Source organism: Gossypium hirsutum, chromosome A02 (assembly GCF_007990345.1).
Source record: "Gossypium hirsutum isolate 1008001.06 chromosome A02, Gossypium_hirsutum_v2.1, whole genome shotgun sequence".
In the NCBI taxonomy this organism is placed as follows: domain Eukaryota; kingdom Viridiplantae; phylum Streptophyta; class Magnoliopsida; order Malvales; family Malvaceae; genus Gossypium; species Gossypium hirsutum.
In genome coordinates, this window is record NC_053425.1 from 86259164 (window position 1) to 86279012 (window position 19849).

At 34.6% G+C, this 19849-nt stretch overlaps 1 protein-coding gene across 2 annotated transcripts; it reads left to right on the forward strand.

Moving 5' to 3' along the window:
* Positions 1-359: 359 nt before the first annotated feature.
* On the forward strand, positions 360-7061 carry LOC107951638 (protein NRT1/ PTR FAMILY 1.2). Of its 2 annotated transcripts, XM_016886761.2 has the most exons (5): positions 360-458; positions 577-815; positions 969-1186; positions 5148-5698; positions 5796-7061. In XM_016886761.2, the coding sequence occupies exons 2-5, from the start codon at positions 728-730 to the stop codon at positions 6712-6714; spliced, it is 1776 nt and encodes a 591-aa protein (XP_016742250.1). In that variant the 5' UTR covers positions 360-458; positions 577-727; the 3' UTR covers positions 6715-7061. The 2 variants fall into 2 exon arrangements, with proteins under 2 accessions (XP_016742250.1, XP_016742251.1); XM_016886762.2 differs by lacking the exon at positions 360-458 and having other exon boundaries at positions 522-815.
* Positions 7062-19849: the final 12788 nt, after the last annotated feature.

The following is a 19849-nucleotide window of genomic DNA, read 5'->3' on the forward strand; positions in this document are numbered from 1 at the left end:
TTATAATTAATTAATTAATTTTTTAGGTTATTTAAAGAAAAACGCGTTTTTTTCAAAACCCACGTGCGATGTGAATTGTCGTGAACCAAAATTCAATGCTGGGACTCGGTTTGCATTTGGGATTTGAGAGTTTTTGTTGCCATTTACTCTTTTATCTCGTTATTCTTCTTCATCATCCTTTTTTATCTGTGATTTCACCCTTCAAAGAAAAAGATAAAAACATAATAATGGCGATTTCTCTGCAGTGATACTGACATGTGATTGGGAGCAAGTAAGAGCAAAAGAAACTGGTGGACCATCCTATTACAGTGAATTATGCTGCATCATATCCCGAAAGGGCTTCATGATCATTGTACTTTATTTATAAGAAAGAAAAAAAAGTGAATTTCTTTTATTCAAGGAAAAAAAAAAGGTTAAAAGTTTGATGTAACCAGCAAGAGAAAGGTGTTAAGATCATGGTATGTCTATGTCCATGTCTATTCCTCAATTATTTATAGATATTATTATATGAATTTATCATCGTTATTTTGTTTTTATTTATTGGGGAGTCTAAATGTTCTTTTATTTATTTATCAGATTTTACACGCAAACACTTGCTCTTTTAAACTATTTTGGTTTAAAAACCCACGACATGAAAGCTTCCGAGATATAAATTTCTACTTCTCTCCTGCACCTTTGGGTTTCATTCGGTGTGTTTCTAAGAGGAAGGAAAAGCTAGATTTCAGGAATGGAAGATAAAATGGAGGAGTCTTCAGATCGAAGAGAAATGCGGAGATCAAAGAAGGGTGGCCTCATTACCATGCCATTCATAATAGGTAATATGGTTCATTTCTTTTGCCTTGTGTCACTTAAGTGCAAGTTGTCCAAACCTCTGGTTGTGTTTGTTTAAGGTTTTACTCTAGCTTTGGAATGCTTTCACTTTACAATGTTTACATGGATTTGTGGTATCGGTAAATTTTGGAATGCAGGCAATGAATCATTAGAGAAGGTGGCAGGCTATGCAGTGGTTCCAAACATGATATTGTACTTGATTAAAGACTATCACATGAGTGTGGCTAAAGGAACCAATATTCTCTTCTACTGGCAAGCTGCCACCAATTTCACTCCCATCTTGGCTGCTTTCGTCGCTGATTCATATCTGGGTCGCTTCCTCATCATTGGCTTCGCCTCCATTTGCAGTCTCCTGGTAACATTATCTCTCTCATAAACATCTATTTTTCACTTGTATACAGTATAACCACTCCCGATTTGGAGTAGGTTGAAAAGTGCTAAAACATCTACTATTAACTAAGTAGGAGATAATGGGCAGCTTCAGCTTATGAATGTGTTTGGGGATCATGTTTGATTTTTTTTATTCAAATCCCAAAGTTGTTAGAGAGAGGTTGTCCCGGTAGGCAGCCCCATGTGAAAATTTAGGAAATATCAGACTTCTTTTTTGGCTTTGAACCTAATACTATCACTTCATCATTATGGGGAAATAAGCCTGGTGCTAAAATATGAGTCAGGACCTGGACCATGGAGACTGCTGCCCTTTATACTTGATCATCTTTTTCTTCTTGTTCATATAAAGTCTAATGTAGGCCACTGCAGTTAAAGCTTGGGTCTGGGTCGTTGAGGGAGAGTATTCTGCAAGAGCTTTGAGTAGGAATGTCGGATAGTTATATAGAACTTCTTTAGATTTTTGTATAATCATTGAACCGTACTATCTCCATACTACCATGATATTACATCAAACACATTTTCTTAATAATGATCCTTTCTTGTGACAATGGTTCTCCTTTTCTTTGTCAAACAAAATGTCAAAAAAGTATCTATGCTTTGGAAGCGTGAAAAGTGGAAGGGAATTAAGAAAAATTTATGCAAATAGAATTATACGTGTATATAAATGGATTATTAGAACCTTGGAAGTACTTTATCATCAGACTGTTAAAGAGTTTGGTTCTTCCTTATGTGTTCCAAAATTTCGAAGCTCCCATAATTAACTACAACTTGCTTTTACTTTTCAACCAAAATGTTGATCGTGAGCATGCTTTTACTTAATGTAAAATTGAAATTTTTAAAACTTCATGCTTATAGTCTAAATTTATACATTTATTTTGATTAATTAATTAGAATTAAGTTACCATTACCATGTATAATACTCCTCCTATTACCTTTATATCGTAATTCCATCCACAAGTGTTTTTAAGAATACGTTTTCAAAATAAATGTTATTATTACAAATATTTTTTAATTAAATTTAAGATTTTCTAAGACATAAAATATCAAAACCCTATTTTCCCTGTATTTTTTTTATAATATGTATATATTATATTAAAATATTTATCAGTGAGTATTTGTTTTTTTTTTAATAAGGTTTTACCAATTGTAATTGCACCTGAGCACTGCTACCTTTTTTTTGCAAAGAGGAAAGCCATTGATTTCATGTTATTCAGCACTGGCCTGACTTCCTCCAAAAGTTTCCTTCCACAAGAGTAAGACCCCATCACCAGCCCTGACAACACTGCTCCAAATGTAAAAAAGCAGACACCTTTTATGCTGCAAAAGTTACTTCCTATTTACCAGAAAAAAAAAACAGTCGTTTTGTTTGAAAACATTTACATTTTTAATACAGCAATTATGTTTTTATAAAAATAATTAAAAAATTGTATGATCTAAAAATTTTTAATTAAGTTTTAATTTAATTGATATTATTGTTATTATTATTAAGATTGGAAGAGATAGCAGAAGGTGAGCTCTACATGTTTAAGTCGATTATGAATAAAAATAGATATGGTATAAAAAATAAATAAATAATTTTTGAAGTAATTATTTTGCACAGTTTTTCTCTTGATTGACTTATTAGGTTATTAAACAAAAAACTGCATGGAGGGCATCACTAGTCCAGTCTGGTTAGGCGCCAAATAATATGATTAGATTCTCTCTCTAGGCCAAAAAGAGTGAGTCTAATTTGCACCACATTTTTCCATTATAGAGTTAAATTAGAGTTGGAAAAAATAGACTTGAGTCTCAAAGCTTCTCCATATCTATTTAAGTTTGAGAAAATTCGAGTTCAACATAATCTGAGTTCGATAGAATTTGAGCTTGAGAAAGTTCGAGTCCCTAATAGATTTAAGCTCTAGATTTATTCAATTCGAGTCCAAGATAAACCTAATTCAAAAATTGAATTTATAATTGAACAATTATAATAGACATTAAAATTAATATAATTTTATATTATTACTTAAAATAAAAATAAAATAAAAATAAATGATAATTCTTTATTTTTTTGAAATTATATTTAAAAGTATTGCATATTTATATTAAAATAGAAAAAGTAATTAATAATAATTTTTATGTTAAATTATAAAGTGAAATAAATTTTAAAAAATTAATATAAAATATTTTTAATACTATAATAATATATGTATAATAATTATATAAAAAATAATAATTATTAAAATCTATAAAATTAAAATTTAATGAAAATTTAAAAATATATTATATAACTATTTCTGAAACCAAAACCGATTACTTAACCTGACCATAAACTGATATACTAAATTTGTATATTACTAATACATAAAATAATGATAAAATAAATAATTATTACTATAAAAATTAATACATATAGAACTATTATTATAATATAAATTATAATAAAAAAAATATAGTATTACATGATATCATAATGTTTAATCATCGATGCATATATATAAACTATAAATATATAATATGATACGATATAGAATTATATAATATAGTAGAAGTGCTAACTTTTAAATGTCTGAAAAGGATAGAGATTTAAAGCTTATTTCAACCAGTATAATAATAAACAATAATATTTAATAGTTAATAGTTAATGTACTACTATTATATATAACTATTATTATATATTATAATAAAAGATATAACATTACATGATATTATAATATTTTAATTATTGATGCATCTATATAAACTATTAATATATTATATACTATATGACATAGTATTATATAATATAGTGAGAAGACTACCTTTCAAATGTAGGAAGTATAGGGACTTAGAGCATATTTCAACCATTATAATAATAAATAATAACACATGATAATAATTAATATATTATGTATTACTCTACTCATATAGAATATGATATAGTGGTATATAATGAAATAATATATTTTATAAGTATTGATATATGTAACTATTATAATATTATAGATTATAATAAAATATATGACATCAATAGTTATTTGTATTTTAATATATTAAGAAGAAAGATAAAAAAAAGTTATTCAATTGTCAATATAATATAATAATAAACAATAAAATATATTTCTATCAATTCAAATAATATCATAGAATAATAAATTTTACATACAATAAACATTTTAATTATTTTAAATAAAATAAATTTATAAAATATATATAATTTATGCTTTTTATGAGGAAAATTTGAATTATGTTGACATCGTATAAAAGTAAAATGAATTATTACATTTGAAATTAAAATATTTATAGCTTATAAAATTTAAAATTATTTGAATCTGTCAGAGTCCGCCAGGCTTGATCTGAGCCCGAATCCAAAAAAAATCGAGCCTGAAAGATCCAAGTCCAAAAGAGCCCAAACCCGAGAAAATCTAATCCCATAACAGATTTGAGCCCGAGTTAATCTTAGTTTGAAAAAAATCTAAAGTAAACCCTATCCAAGTCCACTCGAACTTGCTCATTTGCCAGCTCTAAGTTAAATGATTATGTGCTAGATATGGCTTAACATTAAAATATCAAATAGTTTTAATGTTAATATTAATATTTTTTATACTTGAATTTAAAAAAAAACTTATTTATTTATTTTATCTTGAGGCTTATTTGAAATTTAGGCAAAGTTGACATTGATTTAAATGATCACATTATATGGCACCAAATCTTGACCTTTCTTTTGGAAAGTTCCGTTCCAACTAAAGTCTAAAATAATTAATGTAGCTTTAGGATATAAGTGTTCAACGTTTTTATTAAAGGAATCTTTTTAAGGTTTCATGTTTCCAAATGCAAGTCAAACATGTTTAAAAGAATAAAAGTGAAGTAACTACTTTCATAGTACATTAATCATGTCCTATATCAACTTTTCATTTAACTACTTTTAATCATGTCTTATATGAGCATAACCTCAGTCTTGAATGCTTCAGGGGATGATACTCTTATGGTTAACAGCTATGGTTCCAGAGTCAAAGCCTCCCACCTGTGATCTATTGACCCAGAGGTGCAGATCTCCAACAGCAGCTCAGATGAGTCTATTAATCTCCTCATTTGTTCTCATTTCCATTGGAGCTGGTGGTGTTAGACCGTGTTCTTTGGCATTTGGAGCCGACCAATTGGACCAAAGAGATAACCCCAAAAACGACAGGGTCCTCGAGAGCTTCTTCGGCTGGTACTATGCGTCAGCAGCCATTTCGGTTCTAATTGCATTGACGGGTATTGTTTATATTCAAGATCATCTTGGATATAGAGTTGGCTTTGGTGTTTCAGCAATCTTAATGTTGCTTTCAGTGCTTCTGTTTTTCATTGCCTCTCCTCTCTATCTAAAGCTGAACCCTAGCAAGAGCTTGCTTACTGGATTTATGCAAGTTATGGTTGTCGCTTATAAAAACCGAAATCTAACCTTTCCACTTCCAGACTCAACTGGAAGTTATCATCACAGAAGGGATTCAAACATTGTTGCACCAACTCACAAGTTAAGGTAACAAACCGCAATTATAGCAACATAGGCACTCTCCCTTCCAATTTAGATATTGTGCTTGATTGTTTTGATAACTTCGTTGCTGTTGTGATTTTAGATTCTTGAACAAAGCTTGCATCATCAAAAACCCTGGGCAAGACATTGCCTCGGATGGCTCAGCTTCGAATCCATGGAGTCTTTGTGCAGTAGAGCAAGTAGAAGAGCTGAAAGCACTTATCAAAGTCTTACCATTGTGGTCTACTGGGATCATAATGTCAATAAATTTAAGCCAAAATTCATTCCCTGTGCTCCAAGCCAGCTCTATGGACAGGCACCTCACAACCAAGTTTCAGATTCCCGCAGGCTCTTATGGAATGTTCAACATCATATCCCTTGCACTATGGGTTATTCTTTATGATCGTGCAATTCTTCCCATGGCATCGAAACTCAAGGGTAAACCAGTGCGGTTCAGTGTCAAACTAAGGATGGGAATTGGGCTGTTTCTTACCTGCTTGGCTATGGCAGTTTCGGCAATCGTTGAGAACGCCAGACGGAGAAAAGCGATCCGGGAAGGGTTCCTAAACAATCCTCATGCAGTTTTAAACATGTCTGCACTATGGCTTGTGCCTCAGTTTTGCTTGAATGGCTTAGCTGAGGCTTTCACTGCAATAGGCCAGACCGAGTTCTTTTACTCCGAGCTACCCAAGAGTATGTCGAGCATCGCTGCTGCACTGTTCGGACTCGGATTGGCCGTGGCAAACTTGTTAGCTAGTGTTGTAGTGAGCATCATTGATGACATTACATCAAGAGGTGGAAAAGAATGTTGGGTTTCAAGTAATATAAACAAAGGTCGCATTGACAGTTACTACTGGGTTCTAACTATATTGAGCGTCATCAATCTACTGTATTACTTTGTTTGTGCCTGGGCTTATGGACCATGTGGTGACCAACCAACCAAACTTACCCGTGCTAGAAATGGTTTGAGAAAAGAAGAGTTGGCTAATCTAGGGACCAAAGAGATGAAGGGCAAGGCTTGAAAAGTAGAGAGTGAGCCAACTAAAGTTAATTAGGGACCAAAGTTAAGCCACGCTGGGTTCAAAGTGAGGCAACCTAGATATTTGCTAGCTTGATGGGTGTTTTAAATTCTTGAGATGACTGTTGTTGCATTCTAAATATATGCCAGCATAATGTTGTAGTAAAGTAGGAAATATATATAATTCTTGAAACCATTACATGTATCTTTTCTGCATTATTTACTTGGTGTGAATTATTTTGAAATGCTGCCCATATACGTAGTCTTTGACCCTCTTTTCACATTGTATATTATATTTGCAGTAAATAATTAATGGCTGGCCTGATGATTGAGTCTTGGATTTACACTCAATAGTGTTTGCAGCTGCTTGATAATTTTGGTTTCGGTTTTTCCTCCTGGTATTTGTCTATGCTATTGTTGGACAGAATTCTAGAAAAATGATGAAGGCAAGAGAAACTTAATATGGAATAAATATTTTATTCATATTATATTCTCTTTTATCTCTTACTTTTTTACAATTTCTTTTCAATGATATCATCACTTACAAACTTTATATAGTTGTTGTACGTGACTATTAATTTCAATACATGCATTAATTAATGTATATCTAGTACATGCGTGCATCTTAAATAAATACAGTCATGCAAGGTTAATCATATATTCTAAACACATTGATTAATACATACATTCATGACATCACAATACGCAACATACTCCCCTTTAATGTGATGTTCTTTGACTCCCAATGCTTTTATGGGTTGTTGGAATCTCACTCTTGGAAGTGTTTTGGTGAAAATGTCTATTAGCTGCTCCTGTGAAGGATAAAATTCTAGTTGGATCTCTCCTACTTTAATTACTTCTCGAATGAAATGATGTTTGATGTTGATGTGTTAGTTCAGTTGTGATAAATTGGATTCATTAACATAGCAATATTGATTATGGTGATAAGCTTAAAGTATTTATGAAAAATGAGGGATTATATGTTTGTGTATTTTATAGGAGATATTACTTCTATCGGATATACTGATTCTGACTTTTAAACTTGTCAGAATTCAAGGAAATCAACATTGGATTGTGTTTTTATTCTAAGCGGCGGGTCTATTGTGTGAAGAAGTGTAAACTAGAGCTATACTGCTAGCTCCACTATGTGTTGAGAAATGTGCTCATATTATAGTAAACATGTAATTATTTTTTATTTATTTGAACGATGAATAAATAAATAAATAGAGTTAATTTCACATTTCACTATTATTTCTTTTGTATTTATCTCTTTTATATTTTGCATGCATAGCGAAATTGTGACAGGCAAATATTAGCTCATTGATTGCCTAAAGTTCAAACTAAAGATAAATGACATTGTAAAGAACATTTACATTGTGAGAAAGACAACTTACTTCAGTAGACAATCTAAATGAATCTTGTCACATCCCAAAATTGGACCCAGAAGTTTCGAGAGTATTTTAGGAATTTTAGCCTATATGTGCTCAGGATTTCGTAAGTTTGGTAACCGATAATGTTTTTGACAAAGGCTATTAGGATATTAAACCAATTTCTGAAAATGAGTTTTAAATATATTTAATTTTGGAAATAAGATTGATTTGTAAAGAGTCAAAATTAAGAGTTTTTATGAAAAATTTGACCAAACTTTAAATTTCAACCTAAAAACCCCTTTTTCTAATTTGGTTTAACGTTAGTTTCTTCATTATCCATACTTTTGTTGTCCCTTGCTCTCCTATTCTCTCCCAATTGATTTTTACTTCTAATTCCTAATTCCCTTGATTTCCAACATATCTTGAACTATAAATCACCATTGCAACCAAGAAAACACCAAAAAACTTCATTAATTTCATCATTTTCTTCAAACGTGGATTTTTCGAAATTTCATCGAAGTTCATTTTTCTTGCATTCAAGGTAACCAATCATCTTCCTATTAGTTTTAAATGTTATCTAGACTTTCAAATCGAATTTCTAGCCCTTAAAACACATGTTTTAGATAAAAGCCAAAATTTTGGTCATTAATGGTGGATTTTAGGTTTGTGGATTAAAACTTTGTGTAATAGGCTAATTTTGGCTTGGGCCCAAATTTACCAAAATAAAACAAAAACCTAAACCAATAAATAAGCAGTCCAAAATTACATGTCCATTATAGTCCAAGTTTTTGCCAAAATCCCAAATACATACCCAAAACCCTAGCCCAATTCTAACCCTAGCCCAAATCAGCCCAACACTTAAACTAAACAAGAAAACCCTAGCCTCCCTAACCCTCTTCAGCCGCCACTCTACCTCCACGTCAACCTCCGTACTCCTGCGTCCTCACCCCGTACCTGCAAGGACAACAGCACAGAGAAGAAACAGTAGCAAACAAAAAACAAAAGCAAGTAAAAGAACAAAAAGCTGTAATGAATTTCGGCTATAAAAAGCCACCACAAGCGAGTTGTTTTTTTTTTACGAGATTGGAATACAAAAATATTTCACAGAGAAATATACGAAGAGAAATCGAAAACAAAATCAAACAAAGGTCGTTTTTTATTTTCTTTATTTTTCTGTTCTTATTTCTACTAGATTTTTTTTCTTTTAAAAGAAAATAAACAGTAAAAAAGGGTCGAATTTTTACTTTTTTTTCGATTTTGTGCCGTTGTGCAGGGAGCTGAGGCCGCCATCTCCAATGAAAGATGGCATTTTTGGATCGGGGAAGTCGAAAGGCTAAAAAAATGGCCTTGTTTTGATTTTTCTGCCACCGCAGACGGCAGCGTAGTCGTCGGCGACCAGCGGCCGCCACGGTGGTCCGACGACCGAACGTAGGCCGAAGCTCGGATGAGGGGAGAGGGTGAGAGAGTTTGAGAGCTCTCAAAAATTTTTTTAAATGAAAGAAGAATGATTTTTTTTTGAAATTTTTTAGTTTATATAGCAACACTACACGGCGTCGTTTTGGTGTTCAAATTCAAATGTCAAAACGGCGTTGTTTCGAGCCTTACTTGCACTTGACCCGACCCGTAAGCAGGATCTACGTGTTTTCACTTTGACTGGTTATTTGCGAATTCAGTCCCTCCGTTTTTATGGCCTGTTGCGATTCGGTCCTATATTTTTTTCTTTTAATTTTACCCTGTAATTTTTGTAGTGTTTCATTACAGTCCATATTGAGGTTATGCGTTTTGGGGGACAAGGATAATATCCCATCTGGTCCCCTATTTCATTCGCTTGTTACAATTTGGGCCTGATATTTTATTTTTACTTCGATTGTTCCCTTTTAAATTTATTTTGATTTCAATTTAATTCAGGTTTGATTAATTTCGTTATTTATTTATTTTTATTTGTCTATTTCCTTTTAAATACTAAAATTTAGATAATATTTATATATTATATTTACCTATCTATTTATTCATTACTTGTTTTATGTTTAGACTTGATTTATCAATTCACTTATTTATTTATAATCCTTTTACTTTAAAAATATTTAAATTTAATATTATTTATATCATGTTATGTATTTACTTATTTATTTTATTTATTATTCTACCGCTCTTTTTTTTAAAAAAATGTTTTAATTAGATTTTATTTATATTTACTTTTCATCAAGTATCTTTCATTTTCATCTTTTTATTTATTTTGAGTTATTTCATGTACTTGGCTGTTGATGCCTTAAATTGATGCTCGCATTACTATTACATCCATGTTGTTACTACCATGATATTTATTTATTTGTTATTTATCATCCTAATATTCTACCCGTATATCTATTTTCACATTATTTCATCGTCATTACGTGATGCATTATGTTTAAATCTATAGGTCGGTTTTACACTACACCCCAAATAAGAAAAGTACACATCGTTCAAATATTACATTCGCTATTTTTTTTTAAAAAGGAAAATTTTCAAAATAAGCAATGTCTAGTATTTTGGAGATTCGAGAAAACGTACCTTAATTTATGGGGTTTCAATTTTCTCGTCGAACCTAAATAGCCAAATATCCCTTTAAATTTTTAAAATACATGAATTTTAAATAAAAAATAAAGGCGATATTCCGTGTTTAGAAACTCGAGAATGGTCGTGTCTTAACTTACGGGGTTTCGATTTTTTTCTCGTTGGGTTTAAACAACCGAATACCCTTTTTAAAAATCAAAGTACAAATTTTAAAATAAAACGATTAAAAGGCAAGCTTATTTTCGAGGGTTCAAATGTCGTGTTTCTTTACCAACATTTTGTTATCTCGAGACGAGAGGGCCTTTAATGCCCGTTTCAATTTATTCAAGCATTTTTTTACCAATATTAATCAAAAAGGATTGTATTTTAAATTCTTTTCGAGTTTTTGACTTTCGACATTAAGATATTAATTAATCAATTAGGTACCAATTTTGGGCGTTACGAGGGTGCTAACCCTTCCTCGTACGTAACCGACTCTCGGACCCGTTTTCTCGAATTTCGTAGACCAAAATTGTTGTTTTAGTAAATCAAAATGTTTTATTAAAAAGACCAATCACAAGGTGACCTGATCACACCTCATAAAAAAGATTGGTGGCAACTCCCACATTTTTTCATTTTCTTAAAATAAAAAGTCAACCCTATTCAAAATGGTTTAGACAGCTTGGCGACTCCGCTGGGGATAAAATAAGAGAGCCAAGCCACAATTTGATTAATTCTTGTCTTATGGGTCGAAAATTGATGATTCGATTTTAAATTTACGATCCTTTGCATTTCATCTGACTTTGTTATAATTTTCATCACTTTGTTCATATTTGCTTTAATTGGCCTATGTCTTTTGGTTTACTTTCGCATATTGCATTGCATGACCGTTTGATCTTACTCTTTTAAGTAGGAGTGAGAAGCTAGTCCTTCGTGAGGTCTTCACCTCCGTATAGGATAGTGGATCGCTTTCGGGATACATCTGTACCTGTGTCTTCGTGAGATTTTCATCTCCGTATAGTCATAGGGAAATGTATTCCCCTGAACTGAACTTGGTCCGTATGAGCCTATAATGGGTGAGGATCGAGGAATCTGCCAGTTCAGGTACCCTTTCTTTAGAATCGAACCTTATATAGTGAGCCATAAGAGCCCGCCCTAGGTAGAACTGCACCGAACCATTAGTGGTTACCCGAATAGGCGCTTTATTATTTCTTGCTTACTTTAAATTTTTAGTTTCGTATGAAATGTACTGACTTATCTTGTCTTGCTTTGATTGTGATTGCATGACATTTCCATCATAAAAAAGAGTGTTGATTCACGTTCGATTACTAAATAGAGAGCTTGCCATAGAGAACGAGTTTCTTGGTAAAGTGGAAGATAATGCGACTGTCCGAATATGGTCAGAGAAAATGCAATTAGAGACATGTGATAGTTTCGTAGTAGGGTACACATCAAAATTATGAGACTTCACTCGTATCAGCGTGACACAAAATGATCCCCAAGAATTGAAAGAGATATGGGCCCATTGGGACGATGAGATCAAGCAGCTATTTTACTGTAATTATGGTGATCTGCCCTATCTACTTGACATCAAGGTGGACAAGCACTTGTTTCGAGCTCTAGCTCAATTTTGGAATCCCGCCTACAGCTGTTTTACCTTTGGGAAGGTGGATTTGGTGCCTACTGTGTAGGAGTATACAGTCTTGCTTCGTTGTCCGAAGATTCAAGCTGACAATGCCTATTTTAGAGCAATCAATATCTCAACCTTCGTAAAGAAGTTAATGAATATCACGGGAATGAGTGAACAATGGGTTGCAGCACGGATTAAGCAAAAAGGAGAAAGCAAATGTATTTCCTGGAAAAGTTTGCAAGATCTAATTTTGGCAAACCCAGATATGAAAAAGAGGGTCGACGTCTTTACTTTGAGCATTTATGGGCTAATGGTTTTCCCTAAAGCGCTAGGGCATGTAGATGAGGCTGTTTCTGATTTGTTTGACTGACTTGATAAGAGGGTCACGCCTGTTCCTACAATTTTGGCCGAAACATTCAGATCTTTAAATGCATGTCGGAGGGCGGGTGAAGGAAGATTCATCTGATGTGCACAACTATTGCTAGCTTGGTTTTACAGCCATTTATGGAAAGTAAACAAAGTTTCTTATTGGGTATTCTCTGAGAACTATTCCCTATTAAAAGAAATAGTGGCTACACTAAGACAGAATGATATTTTGGAAGAAAAATGGATAGCGATCCTCCAAAATCTCCAAGAAGATGACGTCGAGTAGAGAGCCCCTTGGATGGTTTCCGATGAGATTCTATACCGGTATGGGGACTTTGACTGGGTCCCTCTTCTTGCGATTTGGGGAGCTGTTGGATATGCTTCTTTGCTTGTATTGAGACAGTACAGATCTAGACAGTTCATACCAACAACACAGGGGCTAGCTCAGTGCAAGTTTTCATATCAGGGTGATAACTACAAGAAAAAGGTTCGTAAAATATCTAACGCTTGGAACTAGACCCATCGGATGAAAAGATTTGTTGTAGGTCCGATGACAACCCCCAAATATAATGGGTGGTGGAGTAAAAAGATTAATGACAACACCCCTGGGCAAAGTCAAGAAGGCGTACAATCGATGGAAGAATACCTGTAAATGGTTCCTTCTGAGCTAGAAATCGTAAAGCAGGATTTTGAAAGGAGAAATTCAAAGCTGGGAAAGAAAATAGAACAACTGGAGGAGGAAAAAATGCATTTAAAATTAGATGTGATGTTCAGAAACTAGAGGCTGAGAAATTGAGAAAGGGAAAGAAGAAGGCCGAATATGATTTGGATAGCTTGAAAATGGATTATAAAAAGTTGTGTTTAGTGATGAAAACTGTCGGATTAGGGAAAACGTCAGAGCAATAGCAACAAGAGATTCAAGAAGAAAAGATTAGAACTGATCGATGGGAGAGAAAATTCCAAGATGCTCAGGTTCGAAAAGAGGCCCTAGAAAAGAGTTTGTCAGAAAGTCGAAGTGAAAAAATCGAATTAAAGGCTAGAGTAGCAGAACTAGAAAAGTTGCTTCATCAGTATCATAGTGATAATTCTGCAATTGAGCTGAAGGCGAGCTTAAACAAGATTGAAGAGCTGAAAAGAAAGATAGAAGAACTCGAGACTGTGTTACAAAACTGCGAACTCTGGGTTGAACTCCTTAAAACAAATGATGAGCATTGGAAAGAGCAACTCTACCGTTCTCAAGATCAAGTTAGAGACAAAAAATATATTATGGGTGAAGCTGTGGCTCAGATACTAGAAATGGCAAATCATTTATAGACCCTAGCAGTTCAGGCTGACGCGCTAAGTGTGAAATATGAATTAAAATCAGAACGGGGTCGAGAGCTAGCTTGACTTCTTAGGAAAGTCAAAACTTTGAGCATTAAGACAAAGTTATATATGTAATCCGTTTTATGTAAAGAATTTTGTTTTCTAGTAAAGTTATTCTAAATGGAATTGAATCAGAGTCAATGCTCTTTTTGCATTCATCCCATGCATTTGCATTACATTGCATCATATGCATTAAATTTCACGAAGAGACCCTAATTAAAACAAAATTATTTCAGTTAATCTGGAAAGCAACAAGAGCCAACCAATCGAACATCGTTACGGTACATGACGAAAAACTAAAGCAATGGATCAAAGGTTGAAAAGATTAGAGAAAATGCAAATACAGATGCAAGAGCAGTTGGCCAAAATTTGACAAGATATGAGGGATCAGATGCTAGAATTCCAAAGAAATATGATGAGCCAGTTAACCCAGTTGCTGGCTGGAGGGTTAAAAAAAGGAAAGAGCCCTATGGTCAATGTCGGGGACTATAACGTGGACCCTACTTATCCTCCAAGCTTTACCCCAACAAACACCCAAGCACAACCAAACACGTATCCACAAAGGGTGTCCATTAACATCAGACCCTAATACCAGACTGGTACCTCGGCACCGGTGAACTTCTCGACAGGTTCAGGTTCCAACCCGAAGGTAACCTAACCAATCCTGTTGTCATTGATCTTGATGATATAGTGGAAATAAAAAAGGCGATAGTGGAGCTCCCAAAGTAATTTGAAGATGTTACAAACGAAAAAACCGAAAGTGGAGCCTCCAAATCAATACTTTAAAGGCCCTGAGGAAGAGGGAAAATGAGGTGAATAATGCGAGTATGTATTCAAAGCCTATTACCGTAAGCCAACCAAGGACGACAACTACTAGCCATCAAATCCCCCCAAGGCAGGAACCTAATCCAAGACTGAACTCAAAAAAACTCCGGTTCACGCCATTACTATCACGTATAGGAAGTTGTACAAAAGTTTGTTTGATGTACATATAGTATCCCCTTTCTACCTAAAACCTATGCAGCCTCTATACCCTAAATGGTATGATGCAAACGCCCATTGCGAGTACCACGCGGCGATCATAGGACACTCAATTGAGAACTGCACCGCTTTCAAAAAGATAATCGAAAGATTCATCAAAAAGAGTATTGTGAAATTTGATGATCCATCTGGTGCAAAAAATCCCTTACCCAACCATTCGGACAAAGGGGTAAACGCGATAATCGAGAGTGCAGGGAAGAGAATCAAGATAGATGTAGCAGAAGTAAAACCCCCGTTAAGGGAGGTTTGGAAAAAAATGGTAGAAGGAGGATTAATCACACAGGATTTAGGGGCGAAACCTAGAGAAACAAAGAACTAATGTGAGTTCCATAATAAAGAGGGTCATGAGATTCAAAAGTGTAATGAATTTAGAGTCTTGGTACAAAGCCTAATGGATAATAAGGAACTAGAATTCTTTGAATATACTAAAGGCTCAGAAAGAATTTTCAAAAATTGGAGCATCAATGCTATATCTGAAGAAGGAATTGGAAGAGAAAATTTATCTGGCATTTGCTCTTATGAGCCTGGAAGTGTTCTGAATAATTGGACTGCGGAAGAGATTCCTGTAGTTTGTTAGAGTTGGTTCAGAGTAATGTTCAAAACACACTTGTTGCTTTAAGCCTAGAAGCAATAAGAACCCCTTTGTGAAATAGGCTCATGTCCAACATCTTTATTTCAATAAAAATACATTTTTGTGTCTCACTTTGAGCAAATATTCTTTTATTCCTTTATTTCATTCATATTCATACCACATAAATAAATGTTCTTAGATTCATTTATTCTTTGGATGTTCCTTCGTGGCTTTAACAGGTCTCTAGATATCAACAACATGAGCGACACTACTACTGACCCAGAATCTCCTTTTGAGCAAGACATGTGTCTAGAGGGATCTCAGGACCTTGAAGATGACAGAGACTGTAACTTATCTCCGGATTTGTTAAGGATCACAGAACGAGAAGAGAAACAAATTCTACCTCACAAAGAGACAGTAGAGATTGTGATCTTGGAAGAAGGAAAAAAAGTGAAATTTGGAGCTTGCATTGCTGCAGAGACAAAACGAGACCTCATTAAGTTACTTTAAGAATTCAAAGATGTCTTCGCATGGTCGTATCAAGATATGTCTAGGCTACTAAGATGTGTGGACACAGTTGAGGCTAAGAAAATCTTGGAAAAAGTCCATAAGGACGTCTGAAGAGCACATGTTAATGATTTTACAATGGCCAGGCAAATCATGAGATTCGTGTACTGCTGGTCAACTATGGAAGGGGATTGCATCAGTTATGCCAAGAAACGCTATAAGTACCAAATTTATGGAGACAAGATTCATTTACCTCATTTATGTCATGACTTCTCCATGGGCTTTTTCTATGTGGGGCATAGAGGTCAGTGGGCCAGTCTCATCAAAAGTTTTTAGAAAGCAGCGATTCATCTCTATGGTCATCAATTACTTCATTAAGTGGGTGGAAGTTGCTTTAGGTGCTAATGTCATAAAGTCGACAGTTATCAAATTCTAAAAAAGAAGAAGAAGAAGAAGAGAAAAGAAGAAATCATATTTCGGTATAGAATGCCAAAAAAGATCATATCTGACAATGCACTAAATTTGAACAATAGCACGATATGAAAAGTTTGCATTCTGTTTAAGATTAAACACTATATCGCCAAAAAAACAAAAAAAACAAAAACAAAAAAGATCATGGGGAAAATGACTAAGACTTGTAAAGATTGACATGAGAAGTTATCATTTACCATCTATGCCTATTCAATGTCTGTCTAGACCTCCACCGTGGCAACGCCTTTCTCATTAATCTATGGAATGGAGGCAGTTTTGTCTATTGAAGTCGAAATGTCTTCTCTCCTATTTTTGTCAGAGTTGAAGATAGGTGAAGCCGAATGGATCCAATGCCGATATGATCAGCGGAATTTGAGCTAAGAGAAAAGGTTGAAAGCTATTTATCATGGTCAAATGTACCAAAAACGAATGATGCAAGCTTACAACAAGAAGACTTGCCCTAGAGAATTCTATGAGGGGGACTTGGTATTGAAGAAGATCCTTCTTACACAAAAAAACTTCAGAGGAAAATGGATTGCAAACTGGGAAGGACCTTATGTGGTAAAAAAGTCCTTTTCTGGAAGAGCATTAATATTGACCAAGATAGATGGCAAAAACTTGCTTAATCTAGTGGATTCGGATTCAGTCAAGAAATACTTCACCTAAAACAAAAAAAAAAAGAGATGAAAGGCCAAGGTGAAAACCCGCAAAGGGTGCCTTGAGATTAAAAGGGTTTTGAATTGAAAACCCAAGAAAAGGACAATTCAAATTTTGATCAAATGTGGGGCATGCGGTAGTCTTGCTATCCCTGAATTAACAAGGAGGAGGTATGCTACATCTTGGAGCATCGACAAAGTACTCTAGATCTCCTAAACACATGTTGAACTTAAAATGGTTCTCAAGAAGTTCGTACAGAGAAGCTTAGGCTGGGATATCTAATGCACTTTTTTCCTCTCACCTATTTTGTATTCCAACAATGTTTGTTTTCTTTTATTAATCCATCCTTTTTAAATTTTGTTCCTGATAAATTTTAGTTTTGTCCATCATTATGATCTTTTTCAAGCATTTTGCATTGAAATAACGAGTAATGGACCAATAATACTTTAACAAAAGGAGTTTTGCGTATTACTCTGAAAGCTTCTAAATAGTACAAGAACCTGAAACAGGACTATTATTTAGAACTCACCAAACTTAAGGGTTGGAAATATTTGAAAAAGAATAGTCTAAATTGTGACTATTTCTTCGGGTTTTCTGTCAAAGATATCAGCTAAATAAGAAGACAGGATATTGCGTCAATGATAGAACCTTGATGAACAATGAGCAATGAAAACCCAAACATTAAGAAGGGATCATTCTCATGACATTTTGCATTCATGCAAATATCATTCATACACATCTAGTTGGAAGCATTTGATTCATTCTGATCATGACATCCTAATCATTTGGCATAAGCGTAGGCCCATGAAATCGGTCTTACAAGTCATGTCCCCCAGAGGACGGTGTAGCATGATCGGTGAATCCATAAATCTCATCTTCCTGAAGTTGCAATGGAGCAGATTGAAGCCACCAGCCTTATCTCCCTGAAGTTGCAACAGAGCAGACTGAGGACAGCGAATCTTATTTCCCTGACATTGCAGTGGAGTAGATTGAAGCTACAAGTTACGGGTCTTATCTCCCTGAAGTTTTAGCGAAACAGACTGAATACAGCGAATCTTATTTCCCTGATGTTGCAGTGGAACAGATTAAAGCTACAAATTATGACGAATCTTGTCTTCCTGAAGTTGCAGTGAAGCAGATTGAAGCCACCAGCCTTATCTCCCTGAAGTTGCAGCGGAGTAGACTAAAGATAGCAAATCTTATTTCTTTAAAGTTGCAGTAGAGCAGATTGAAGCTACAAGTTACGGACCTTATCTCCCTGAAGTTGCAGCGGAGCAGACTGAAGATAGCGAATCTCATTTCCCTGAAGTTGTAGTGGGGCAGATTGAAGCTACAAGTTACGGATCTTATCTCTCTGAAGTTGCAGTAGGTCAATCAAATCCACCAAATCCAAACCTTATCTCCGTGAAGTTGCAATGGACCAGGTTAAAAACAACAAATCTTATCTCCTTGAAGATGCAGTAGAGTAGATTAAAGTGACAATTCCCATACCCCTGAAGTTGCAGTGGGTTGGAACAAGGCTACCTGAAGAAAAGAAGCACCAAAAAGTCGAGATTCGGCAAGACCAGGCAAAATTGGCACTTTTAAAGTCTTTGCTCCATTGTCGTGTAATAGGCCAATTTTGGCCTGGGCCCAAATTTACCAAAACAAAACAAAAACCCAAACCAATAAATAAGCAGTCCAAAATTACATGTCCATTATAGTCCAAGTTTTTGCCAAAATCCCCAATACAGACCCAAAACCCTAGCCCAATTCTAACCCTAGCCCAAATCAGCCCAACACTTAAACTAAACAAGAAAACCTTAGCCTCCCTAATCCTCTTCAGCCGCCACTCCACCTCCACGTCAACCTCCGTACTCCTACGTCCTCGCCCCGTACCTGCAAGGACAGCAGCACAGAGAAGAAGCAGTAGCAAACAAAAAACAAAAGCAAGTAAAAGAACAAAAACTGTAATGAATTTTGGCTATAAAAAGCCACCACAAGGGAGTTGTACAAAAATATTTCACAGAGAAATATATGAAGATAAATCGAAAACAAAATCAAACAAAGGTCATTTTTTATTTTCTTTATTTTTCTGTTCTTATTGCTACTAGCTTTTTTCTTTCTTTTAAAAGAAAATAAACAGTAAAAAAGGGTCGACATTTTACTTTTTTTCGATTTTGTGTTGTCGTGGAGGGAGCTGAGGCCGCCATCTCCAATGAAAGATGGCATTTTTGGATCGGGGAAGTCGAAAGGCCAAAAAAATAGTATTGTTTCGATTTTTCAGCCACCGTAGACAGTGACGCTGTTGTCGGTGATTGGCAGCCACCACGATGGTCCTGCGACCGAACCTAGGCCGGAGCTCGGACGAGGGGAGAGGGTGAGAGAGTTTGAAAGCTCTCAGAATTTTTTTTAAAATGAAAGAAGAATGGTTTTTTTTTTGAAATATTTTAGTTTATATAGCAACACTAAACGACGTCGTTTTGGTGTTCAAATTTATACGCCAAAACAGCGTCGTTTCGAGCCTTACCCGCACTTAACCCGACCCACAAGCAGGATCCGCGTGTTTTCACTTTGACGGGTTATTTGTGAATCTAGTCCGTCCGCTTTTATGGCCTGTTGCGATTCGGTCCTATATTTTTTTCTTTTA

Bases quoted from the DNA above. Each gene is read 5' to 3' on its own strand.
- LOC107951638 (XM_016886761.2), top strand. From the start codon at position 728: ATGGAAGATAAAATGGAGGAGTCTTCAGATCGAAGAGAAATGCGGAGA. The intron at 816-968 runs GTAATATGGTTC...TTTGGAATGCAG, and splicing joins TACCATGCCATTCATAATAG to GCAATGAATCATTAGAGAAG. The intron at 5,699-5,795 runs GTAACAAACCGC...TTGTGATTTTAG, and splicing joins GCACCAACTCACAAGTTAAG to ATTCTTGAACAAAGCTTGCA.